Raw genomic sequence first — 11,996 nt, 5'->3', positions numbered from 1 at the left:
GCGAAGTCCTCTCATCCGCCGCATCCACGGCGTAGGCCGCCAGTATATCTCCGGCATCGAAGCTAATGACAACAACCCCGTCGCTGGATCGCCGTCTGAACCACAATCCTCCTCTACGAATGCCGAGATCAAGCGCCGCGAAAATGGCGTCCCGATCGTACTGATGTATGGCGAGAATGACTGGATGGACGTGGCCGGGGGTTATGCTGCAAAGGAGAAAATTGATCAAGAGAAGAGGCGGGTATTGAAGGACGCGAGTGAGGAGGAGAGGCGGAGGGATAATGGAGATAGTAAGGTGATCATCATCAAGAAGGCGGGGCATCATGTCTATCTAGATGGATGGGAGGAGTTCAACGAGGTTATGAGGGACGAAATGGAGGATGTAAGGAGGAGAGAGGAGAGGGGCCGGTAGTCGTGAAGGGTATTGAAAAGTGGAGTTTGGTCCAAGGAGGGCAGGCAGATCTTGGGTTGAATTGTCTACAATACGTATAGAGCGTTGGTGCGATTTAGATATGCTCTCTGTACACGCGAGCAGGTGTGGATAACGAGGGTGTCGACTTTAATGTGTAACAACAGGCCATCAGCTATCGAGTCTTTAGACACTGCTATCCACATCATTTCCATAATCCATCTGACATCCATGTGTCCTCGATATACGGGCTTGACCTCGCTCGCTGGAACCTCCATTCCGTTCCAGGTAGCCTTTACCGCGACCTAGAGTCTCCTCCAAGCCCTGGCACAAGCTTTTCATTACCCTCTCAGTGACGCTTTGCTCTCGCCCACTTGGGCTGATGGGCTGCTATCCCACGTAGAGCAGATAACGACAGCAAGAGGAGGAAGAATGTGTGCAGCCGGCGCCGGGAGAGGAGTTGCAGGTATTGCGCTCGCAGGGAGGATTCGAGGATGAGGAGGTTCAAGTAGATTTGGGGTGGGGAGGAGGGGAGGGAGGAGAGCGGGTCGGAGAGCTGTTGGGAGGGGGTGTTGCCGTCCACGGGTGTGGCGGACGAGGACGCGGTGACGAGGGGAGGGGCGAGGGGCGGTAGTTTTATCGAGGGCGGTGGTGCGCCTTTGACGATTTGATCCAGCCGGCTCTCGGACATGGTTTTGATGATGAAGGGGGTGGATGCGCTTGCTGAGGTTGGTGGGATTTGGGGGGGCGGAAGCGTGGCTTAGACAGCCCCCCCGGGGGAGGACGAAGATGCGCCAATTGCCAGGATGGTCTAGATTATATTAAGCTCCCCGACTGCGAAAGCCATGACATTGCTGCTGTTGGTGTACGTACTGTAAAGGACATCCTCCTCCTCCTGGGGTAAGGTGTACGCATCTGTAAGGATGGTTGTTTGTGGCTTGTGGCTGGTGGTGAGAGAATTACGTTGAGAATTAGTTAGAATTAGTTATTGTGATGCTTAACTCCGCCCTCTTACCCCCGTGGCTGCGGCTTGCATGATGACGCCTACGCCCTCCAGTCCTTCCCCTCCCAATCTCATGCCCCAAATCGCCCACTCGGAATGCATTTGGACCGCCTCCGTCGGTGGACGAGGCAGCTTTACCTGCGCTTTAGCTGAAACCTTTTAAGAGCCTTCATCTTGTCTTCCTTCTTGTTGCCTGTTCAATACAAGGCACGCGTTAGGCAATTTAAATCAGCCTGCTCCCCTTGAGTTGCCGCCCTACACGGTACACCCTTCATCCCCTCAGCCGAATCTTCCTTAATTGTTGTCCTCCTTGTCCCTTGCTGAGTGATTATCTGAGTGGCACTTCTGTCACTCGAGCATATCTTGTCATACTGTCCACAATATTCGGCGGGGCGAGGAGCCTTCTACGACCAAAAGTCCACACCAAGTCTCTTGCAACACCAGGTGCAAGTGCTTTCCCCGTCAATCGACCATTGTCTTCCATCACATACTCGGCAGAGCTAGGCACCTCAGATACTCCCGCCGGCATGGCGAGCCACGCGGCAGACAGCAATGGCGACATTGACATCAAATCGAGAGGACAGCAGAGTCCATTGGCGTCAAGGAGGGCGATGAACAATGTTGGTACTAAAAGATTTGATGGCTTGTTCCCCTTAGGCTATAAAGAAGCCTTGGGTCAATGGTGGGCCAGCATACCAGCTGCTCAGGCAGAGCACAAAGTCCTTTCGTTTATCCCGTACCTTCAGCAACCCCCTACCCAACTAATCACGAATTCTGCTCCACCCTCAGCCTCGCCCTCTGCCGCATCCCTAGAGAGGCTGCACCTAGAACAAGCGTCCCATGTCGCGAGAACCTCTTCGGTAGAGGATCCTTATGGCCCTCGAAAATGGCATTCTCGCCTTGTACCGTTGTCGGGCAAGAACCGCGCCTTGAACGAGTTCTCGGTGGAAAGAGTTGGTGAGGCTGCCGACCAGAATCTGGTCATACTTCACGGTTATGGCGCAGGCCTAGGATTTTTCTACAAAAACTTCGAAGGCTTGTCGCGCGCTAGAGGGTGGCAGCTGTACGCCCTCGACCTCCTGGGCATGGGCCGCAGCAGTAGGCCACCGTTCAAGCTCAAATCCACGAAGCGTGAAGAGCAGATCTCAGAAGCCGAAGACTGGTTCATTGACTCGTTGGAGGAGTGGCGCATCCAGAAGAAGATTGATCGCTTCACTTTACTTGGCCACAGCATGGGGGGCTACATGGCTGTTGCCTACGCCTTGAAATATCCAGGCAGACTCAACAAGCTTATCCTGGCTTCTCCAGTCGGTATACCCGAAGATCCATATGCGGTCAATGCAGCCATGCCCGAGCCTGGATCATCCACTCTCGCCAACGAGATTACTCAGGACCAAGACGAAACCGCGACGGCCACCAACGGATCCATACCCGAATCAGCCAAAACCGCTCCAAGAGCTGATAACAACAACTTCTTGAACGCTCGAACCAAAGCGGAAAAAGCTGCCGCCAAAGATAAAGATAGTGCATCAACAGACTCGACCACCGCTCCTCCGCCGCGCAAACCCCTCGGGAAATGGTTCACCTACCTCTGGGACGCCAACATCTCCCCTTTTAGCCTGGTGAGATGGTCCGGTCCTCTCGGACCACGCCTCGTATCCGGATGGACATCTCGACGATTCTCCCACCTCCCACCAGACGAAGCTCAAGCCTTACACAACTATTCTTATTCACTATTCCGCCTACGCGGCTCCGGCGAGTATGCGTTGGCATATATCCTCGCACCGGGAGCATTCGCGCGAAGTCCTCTCATCCGCCGCATCCACGGCGTAGGCCGCCAGTATATCTCCGGCATCGAAGCTAATGACAACAACCCCGTCGCTGGATCGCCGTCTGAACCACAATCCTCCTCTACGAATGCCGAGATCAAGCGCCGCGAAAATGGCGTCCCGATCGTACTGATGTATGGCGAGAATGACTGGATGGACGTGGCCGGGGGTTATGCTGCAAAGGAGAAAATTGATCAAGAGAAGAGGCGGGTATTGAAGGACGCGAGTGAGGAGGAGAGGCGGAGGGATAATGGAGATAGTAAGGTGATCATCATCAAGAAGGCGGGGCATCATGTCTATCTAGATGGATGGGAGGAGTTCAACGAGGTTATGAGGGACGAAATGGAGGATGTAAGGAGGAGAGAGGAGAGGGGCCGGTAGTCGTGAAGGGTATTGAAAAGTGGAGTTTGGTCCAAGGAGGGCAGGCAGATCTTGGGTTGAATTGTCTACAATACGTATAGAGCGTTGGTGCGATTTAGATATGCTCTCTGTACACGCGAGCAGGTGTGGATAACGAGGGTGTCGACTTTAATGTGTAACAACAGGCCATCAGCTATCGAGTCTTTAGACACTGCTATCCACATCATTTCCATAATCCATCTGACATCCATGTGTCCTCGATATACGGGCTTGACCTCGCTCGCTGGAACCTCCATTCCGTTCCAGGTAGCCTTTACCGCGACCTAGAGTCTCCTCCAAGCCCTGGCACAAGCTTTTCATTACCCTCTCAGTGACGCTTTGCTCTCGCCCACTTGGGCTGATGGGCTGCTATCCCACGTAGAGCAGGCTTCCCTCCATCACAGCAACGCATGGCCCGAAGAGAGTTTACAAAATTCCATCCATCAATCCTCGGATCGGTGGATAGATAAGGGCATCAATCACCCTAGACTTCTGGAGCGAGACCTGTTGATGGTCAGAGCCGGTTGCTTTGATTGTTGAAGTGTGGTCACCTTACCGGATGGGGTAGTAGCCAGTGGATCCAGGGGCGTTTTCTTGTTCGGTTGAAGCCAGTTTCTCGAGATATTCCGGTGTCCTTCTGGAGATTTGATGCGGCGTGCTGGACATGCTGGATTGGATGTCGGGTTACGATTGGGGTTGGAGGCAGAGGGGCCTTGGATCAGTACTGCTGAGCTGGCATCATCATAAGGTTAGTGAGGAGGGTTTGTCTGGTCCGTCATGTGGGGCAGATGATGGGCATCTTGTTTGAGGAATCGAGATGGCTGGTTCTCCTGGAATTTTTGTGGTTGAATCTTCAGATCCGGTCCAGGAGAAATAGCTCAATAAGTATGATACCCTATGAGGAAGCCAGCTCCTTGGGATCGGTGAGCTGACCCAACAGCGTGCAACCCAGAACCCGAAGGTATACTTGCTCTGGTAATTCATGCCATGTCACCGTAGGGTCTCGCTCTTTGGCTTTTGCAGTACTCTCATTCAGCCTGTCATGGAAAAGGATAAAGGCCCATGCTCCATGCAATCACGACAGGGTTTCTCCATCCCTCTGCTTTATCTGTGAGGCCAAAAGGTGATGTTCACGGCATTCTGGGGGAAGATATTACAGCAGTAGATCACGTACAAGCGGAGCGGTTACCATTGTACTATTAAACAGCCCAAGTTAGTACCGGATGGCATGGGCCACGAGATGTCGAGTAGCGACGAATTTCTAGGAGTAGAGATTGTGGATCCTTCTCTTTGTGATCTGTGCATGGATAGAATCACATTCAATTACCAGATGAACATCTTCATCTTCATCTTCATTTTCACTTTCACCGTTCACAGTTGCCGGAACTTTCCGTGGATGACTAAGCAATATGCCAAGCATTCCTTTCAGCATCTTCCGCTCTTCAAGCTCATCCATTCAAGTCCGGACAACACCATGTCACACATCCTCATTGCTCATATATCACCGCTCCAACAAAGCTATTCAGTCCAGCATAATTTATTGTACGGAGGGTGATGACCTTGCAGCGTGTGAATCCGTGACTTCGCATTGCATCATGGTGGAGTGGCTGCCAGTCCTTCACCTATATATATATGTATAGCAATTGGACATTCTGGCAGAGCATACACATTATCATGACATATTGGGTCCCTGATATGTGCCCTCCGTTTGACGGATGCTGTCCACATCTCCTGGACGCCTTCGAATATGTCCAGACCGTGCTCGGTACAAGGGAAGATGTTATGTCCAGAGCAGCATACCCACAACGATCATTCAATGGAAACGTCAACGGGCAAGCACAAACAACACCCAATCCTCCATTGTCAACGACCTGCAAGATGGTAGCGGCCAGAGTAAAGAATGTCACGGAAACATGACCTTCTGTCACCTTCTGCCTCGTTCCGGCAGAAGCATCATCACGTTGCTCCTCGTTTGTTCTCCAAAAGAAGCATCACCTGGTGAATCAGCGTTTGTTGTTAGATGACCACAACAGAAATAAGCAGAGACTCTCACACAACTGCTTGTAAACATATATTGAGTACTGCCTTTGGCAAACACTGCTAGTCATGGAGCACCCGCCTTTGCACGCCTCAGGTACTCAACACAAACATCTTTTCAACAGAACAACAATCGAGCACCAATCACACGCACAACCATGCTTCTCAACGAAAGACATAGTCATTGACATGTAACCAATACTCTTCAGCCACAATGATGACATGCGCTTCAACCAACAAAGTCAGATCTCGTTGGCTCCACAACACACTTGTTCACATTCACGATCATGGCACCACACCCACAAAGCCTCCCACATTCACGTCAATCACGTCAGGTTTCATGGAGGTCTTCGTCCATCTTCAATAGGTCATCCATGTTCCACATCGCTGTTGGACCAACCGAGTGTTCATGTGAAAACTCGCTTGTAGATTCGGGGACTGACGGTACCAGCTCTTCGATTGGTGGATATGCACTTGTACCTTGGTGCTCCTGAAGACCACTTCGATCAGCTGACCCAGCATTTGCTTCCAAATTTGCTGCGCCTAGCAGGCCAGGCGGCGGCCGAGCAAGATACGGATCAGCATGCGACTGACCATTTCCGCTTTCCCATGGTTGTTGATAATAGCCCTGTGGATTGGGAGAAGTACCATACCCGCTGTTGGTATATCCAAGGGGCGTGCCAAAGCCTGGGAAACCCAGTTGGCTTCGACCTTGCTGGCTCAACTCGCTGGTCACTGGATACAGGCTTGGTGCATGACGAGCCGCAATCGTTGAACCAGAATTACTACGTCCCGGTTGGTCATCAAGATAGCGATTTGTGGGTGGCAGTCGAGACCTTGACATCTGTGCGTCAGCTGCTCCGGTGGCACCTTGGGCTCGCGCCTGTATCTCCTCTTGCCACTGGACCGTCCAACCTTGAAGTATTTCGAGTTGCTGTTGATAGGTCGCCAATCGACTACTCTCGTCGAACAGGGCCGTCTGCTCAGGCTCTGTGGTCGCTGCTGCAGTGGACATTGGTTGAGATGCTCGCTTTACTAGAAGATACAATCGTCTCATCATATCAAGAGTTGAGGTCCGTGGAATCTCGAGATCCCCGTCATCAATGTCATTATCCAACACGAAGGCCCTCTCGAGTCTCATTGCCCGACGTAGCCATTCTGCTTCAGCACGACGAACTCTCTCTTGTCTGGAAAGCGAGGGCCATTGAGGGTCTTCATATGACATCAATGTTAAGAAAATGCTTCCATGCGATTTTACCTCTGCTCTGATCTGGCTTTGAACAGTCGCAAGACGACTCTGCACCGAAAGAGAAGCCTGATCTTCGCCACTGCCTCCATGTGAGAATACCGCCGGGGTGAAGGTCGCTAGTCGAGCTCTGGTCTCCCGTTGTATGTTACTAGGGCTCGTGTGTACGAGAGCAGAACCTGCACCGTCTCTTGATACCTGAGGAATGCTGCTGTCTTGGCCGCCTTGTTCGGTAGGATCGAACCCTTCTTGTTCCTCCTCTTCGTCCATCTGGCGCTTCTCTCGCTTCAATCTCTGCTCGTACTTGTTCCAACCCCTCGTGGCAGATCGGCTGACTCTGGCACTCTCTTGCAAATGGTCCCAAATCATTCTGCCAGTCCACCCAACATTGAGGAAGCGCCTCAAAATTGGGCCGTGACTGAGGTGGTTGGGGTAGCCCCTACATATCTCTTGCAAAGTCAAATTGGGTGGCAGCGCCTGCTCGCTTGAAGGGAACAGCTTGTTCTCAGGATACCTACCCTTCGGTTGCGGTGAGCTGGCAGGCTGGGCCTGAATACGTGGCTGCTGCGGCTGTGGAGTTGCTTGCTGAAGCGGCCGGATGTTGGGGGAGATCAAGTGTGTACTGCGTCCTTGTTGCGAGTTGAGCTCGATAGCGGAGTTCAGCGATCGTAACAACTCGACAAAGTTGTTTACTGCAGCTTCGGGCCTATTGTTTGGCATGGATGTCGAACTTTCTCCACGTCCAGCGGGGTCGACTGCCTGGTGCTTTCTCTTCAAAGGAGAGACTTTCGAGGTGATGCCTGGACCGAGATAGTGAACAGGGTCATCGGCTCTATTGGGATCTTTGTTAATCATGGCTGAAGGTCGGCGGGCGGCTTCCTCCATCTTGTTTGGGCTTGTCGTCATTTGCTCCACACCTGCTGGGTGATTGGCAGTACGTCTGGTTCTCTTTTGTTGTGGAACATGGAGGAGCCCATCGAGTTCCGGATCAATGTTGTTCGCAACCGACTTGTCGAGGTCGTTATTGTTTACACCAGAAGGTGGCGGCGTGTTACCCGTCATCGTACAAACTTTCAGCAGGAAACTCGAATTCTAAAGCGGCTGGTTAGTGGGAATGAGCAGGACGACAAGGCATACAGCACACTGCATACATTTCAGTATGACTCCTTCTGTGGGTTTGACCTCTATCGAAAAGCTAGACGAAGTTGATTGAGTTGTCTGCGAGCTTGTGAGTGTGGTGGTCAAGGTCTGGCAAAGTTCAAGAAGACGAAGGTCAGCCAACAAGGCAAACGACTTCCAAATACTTGTATGGGCTACTGGAATCCAAACAAGAAATCTTTTGTTGTCGAGGGGACAGAGTGTTCAGCCGCTGAAATGTTGCAATTGAGGTTGCGGCATTGGTCTGAGCGAAAGTCTTCTGGTCGATGTATTTAATATGCTACAGGTTTGAAAAACACAAAAACCCACTGTTGATACTGCAGATCCGACCATAGCAACAACGGCTGCGTATTGATCCGAAGCTGCATCATCTGCTTACAAGGTACTTCGCTCTCACAAGCACGACGTGGGAACCAATTGCTCCAATTCTCGAGTAGACCAACGTCAGGAATGGGCAGGCCAGCCTACGATATCTTTTCAGGCTCAATGCATCTCTACAGAACGCGGCTCTGCCAGACGACTTCCCCGTCCTGAGGCTCATCTTAGAACGGGTTTGAAGCTGCGCTCTCATAGGGAAAGGCGATCACTATAGTGGACAGCAAGACAGGTTACAAGGCATTATACATCACATCAGATTTGAATGAGCCGTTGCCTGATAGTTCAAGTCCAAGCCAGACTGTGTTGAGTCAGGCTGTAGAGCCTCTTCTTTACAAACTCACCACTAGAGCCGACTCTACTCAGTTCACCCACGTCACCTCTGTTGTTCGGGCTTTTACGATTGAGATTCCTTGCTTGCTTGCTTAAAGGCTTTCCCACAAACAAGATTGATCTTTCACATGGCATGTTCGGTAAACGTTTGCGTAGAGCTGTATTCTATTGATATTCTTCGTCTATGCTTTCTCTCATCATCAATCATCATCAATGCAGTCGTACTGCTCGGTCTTCATAATATCCATACTCTTCAAATGGGTTGTAGCATTTCCAGCGGATGAATGGGTCAATGCTACCACTGTCTGCCGGCTTCCTATCCAAACGACCGAGGTTCAAGAAGCATAGCAAGTTCGTCAAAAAATGCTTGATCATCCAAGTGCTCCTGCGTCTCCTGCTCTGGCGCCTCCTGCTCTGCAGATACTCCTGGGAGTTGGGCCAGTTCCGCTTCAAACCTAATTGGCTGACTCGTGAACTGAGCAGCTGGCATGAAATTGTCGTTGCTCTGCTGGTGCTGTCCGACCAGGGCTGGGTCAACGTCGAAGCGTTCTTCGCGAATCTGGTCTCCATACACCCCGTCATTCTGAGAATCTTCCTGACGGCCACCGGCCGATGAATTGGCCAGCTTCGGTCTACGTGGTAAGCCACCTCGCCGATATTTGCGTGCCGCGTCTTTCTGCGTCATGACCCAGTCATGTATACCTTTGAACCTATCTGGGTGATCCAGATCAGAGCCATGCTTGGCATTGTGGTGATGAAAAAGCTTTTCGACCATGTCGTTCGTGAAATAAGCACCATCGTGGCACCCTTGTCGGGTACCCGGGGGGCACAAATAACGCACCATGACATGTGGCAGGGCAAGATGTTCGGGGAAATTCGCCATAATGTGGTCTAGATCGGCGAGATCTTGCTGGGAGAGGATGACATCTTTCGAAGGCGCATGCGGGAACATTCGAAGCTTCCTTCGACCGCCTTTGGCTTTTTTGGTGCTCGGTGGGTCATTGACACGGTTTAGAGATGGGTCTGCCGTTACTTGGGTCTGGAGCTGGTCGAGAAACGTCTGAAAGGTTGGTGTTGGCGCGTCAGAGCTGAGCCATGTGTCTTGTGCCCATGACTGATCAAGAAACGTTTGGGGAATCGACGTCTGCTCGCCGTGGCTCAGAACTCCGGCTTCTGTTGCTGAGGTGTTGGGGTCAAATGCCGAAAAAGCCGACTGGAATGACGGCGTCTCTTCTAGCAGTTGCTCGTTCTGTTCTTGGCTCCCTCCGCCCGACTGCTCTGCCGCTCCGTCAACTATCCCAAAGTAACTATCAGCGTTAAATTGCTCCACCTGCCATTTCCAAGCACTTGTCCAACCTTTCAGGATAGAAAGCTCCTCTCCTAGAACACGAAGGTAGTGGCTTTGTCGGAACGCTTCTTCCTCCTGTTCATTGGTAGCAGGTCGTGGAGGGTTCGATGCTAGAAGAAGCCTACATATAAGCTCACCAAGGCGCTTCAGCATATCGACTCGGCTCACTGGATCGAAGGGGATGTCCTCATCATCAATCCAGTTCTCACGGATGAACCGAGCTTCGTGCTCATGGGCATGTTCCATCCACGTCTGCGTGATACGAGATGTGACTTCGTCAAAGGAGATCAGAAGCCAATCTGCCCGCTGCTGTGCCAGGAGCAGTGCAATCGTCGCATGTTGCTCATCAAGCTCTGCTCGAAACGCACAACGCATCGCTTCGAAGGGGTTTTCCGGCTTAGGTTGGTTGTTTTGGTAGGATGTGATGTCTTGCAAAGCTTCGGCATGTTGTGGATTGTGTAACGTGGTCAATGAGCCGTTGTGGGCATTGACGGCCACATACTGCTGGGCAGCATCTCCAGAAGTTTCGCCCACAAGATTCTTCCACATAGCCTCAGGAGTCAGACCGGCTCCCACCGGTCCTCTACCTTCGAGCTCCATCTGTTGTTTCGTACGTGTCAGTCGCTTAACCATCTTGTTCCAAGCTTGTCGCTTGGAACCATCTTTTGCTGCTTCCGGCATATGATCCCAGACCATCCTACCGTTCCACCCTGCCTCAACGAACGGTTCGAGGGAAACTCCATGGAGATGGTTTGGCCAGGAACGGCACATTTCCTCGAGGCTGAGATTGGAAGGAAGAGGTTCTGAGGAGGAGGGGAAGCCAGGGATCTGTTTAATCTTTCCTATCCTTCGTCTACGTCGTCCCTCTTTCTTTGGCGGTTGGGAGGCTTGTGCAGGCTGTTCTTTGGTCGCTATCAGCTGTTGGGCGGCGGCCATGATGTCGTGTTCATAGTCTAGCGAAGGCGACCCATGCAATTCTGGCAGGCTAAAGGGATCATCAACCTCCATCACATCGGGCTGAAGATCAGCCATAACTTCCGCGGAAGGTATAAGCTTGCCTCTACCAGCAAAACAGCTGTCGAAGTTGATTGCGCCCTGCGGAGCTGGAGTGGATTGAAAGAAATCGTCAAGCAGTGTTCCTTGGGGATTTTGCAAGTAAAGTTGTTCCTGAGGATTTGGAGATGGGTCAAACCAGGTTTGGGTGTACGGAACACTCTTACCAAGATTTGCGTCGCGTTCTGCCTGCGGTATTCCTTGTGCAGGCGGGCAATCGTTGATCTGATGAGAAATCTCTGACGGCGACAATGATTCGAAGATCTCTCGCACTGCAGGATCGTCAAGAAGGGCAAAGTATTCGTAAAATTTCATGTCAAGGCTGTCGGACTCTCCCACTTCAGCAGGGACTTCGTGATGCGGCTTCTCCGTCGGCTGGGGCATATTGAAAAGGTCTCGCATTTCATCGCCTTCGAGGAACTGCTCATACACACGTTTGTTGCTGCCGTCTGGCTGCTCCCAATCATCTGCCATCGCAGCTGAAGGGGGTCGAACGCGAGGTAAGTCGGTGTCGAGGGTATGAAAGGGATCGGATGGGCTGCGTGAAAAGAGAGGCTACAACCCTGTTGTTATGCTTCCTGGATTGAATCAGAGGGTGTCCAACGACTCTGAAAGGGAAAGGGGGAACAATGCCATTGTCGAGGAAACGGGGCCTTTTATAAAGGCGCGTCCAGGCTACTCTCCTAACAATATCATTGTTCACCACACATTTCATTGTTTTCAAGGCACGGGAGATTATGGAGAACGAGAATGACCATGACCTGCTTCTTTGTTGTCGTTGATACAACCCTTGTGTGGCCGGCAAT

At 51.7% G+C, this 11,996-nt stretch overlaps 5 protein-coding genes across 5 annotated transcripts in view; 2 read left to right on the top strand and 3 right to left on the bottom strand.

Moving 5' to 3' along the window:
• Window positions 1-412, top strand: part of EPUS_07075 (Nitrite reductase) — a gene marked incomplete at both ends in the record, with an annotated part of 4,280 nt that extends 3,868 nt beyond the window's left edge. The window contains one exon of the mRNA XM_007788102.1: window positions 176-412. Within this exon, the coding sequence (XP_007786292.1) occupies window positions 176-412 (237 nt within the window). The remainder of the gene's footprint in view (window positions 1-175) is intronic.
• A 346-nt stretch (window positions 413-758) lies between these two features.
• Window positions 759-1,100, bottom strand: EPUS_07074 (uncharacterized protein; the record flags this gene model as incomplete). The annotated part of the gene is made up of 1 exon (XM_007788101.1): window positions 759-1,100. The coding sequence occupies one exon, from the start codon at window positions 1,098-1,100 to the stop codon at window positions 759-761; it is 342 nt and encodes a 113-aa protein (XP_007786291.1).
• Window positions 1,101-1,939: 839 nt separating this feature from the next.
• EPUS_07073 (uncharacterized protein) lies at window positions 1,940-3,622 on the top strand (the record flags this gene model as incomplete). Its single annotated transcript, XM_007788100.1, has 1 exon — window positions 1,940-3,622. The coding sequence occupies one exon, from the start codon at window positions 1,940-1,942 to the stop codon at window positions 3,620-3,622; it is 1,683 nt and encodes a 560-aa protein (XP_007786290.1).
• Window positions 3,623-6,008: 2,386 nt separating this feature from the next.
• EPUS_07072 (uncharacterized protein) lies at window positions 6,009-7,985 on the bottom strand (the record flags this gene model as incomplete). The annotated part of the gene is made up of 1 exon (XM_007788099.1): window positions 6,009-7,985. One exon carries the CDS (start codon window positions 7,983-7,985, stop codon window positions 6,009-6,011), a length of 1,977 nt encoding a protein of 658 aa, XP_007786289.1.
• Window positions 7,986-9,105: 1,120 nt separating this feature from the next.
• EPUS_07071 (uncharacterized protein) lies at window positions 9,106-11,664 on the bottom strand (the record flags this gene model as incomplete). The annotated part of the gene is made up of 1 exon (XM_007788098.1): window positions 9,106-11,664. One exon carries the CDS (start codon window positions 11,662-11,664, stop codon window positions 9,106-9,108), a length of 2,559 nt encoding a protein of 852 aa, XP_007786288.1.
• Between the last annotated feature and the right edge of the window lie 332 nt (window positions 11,665-11,996).

Source organism: Endocarpon pusillum (genome assembly GCF_000464535.1).
Source record: "Endocarpon pusillum Z07020 unplaced genomic scaffold C712049, whole genome shotgun sequence".
Lineage (NCBI taxonomy): Eukaryota > Fungi > Ascomycota > Eurotiomycetes > Verrucariales > Verrucariaceae > Endocarpon > Endocarpon pusillum.
Note: the sequence above shows the minus strand (reverse complement) of the source record. Positions and strands in the feature narration are given on the sequence as shown.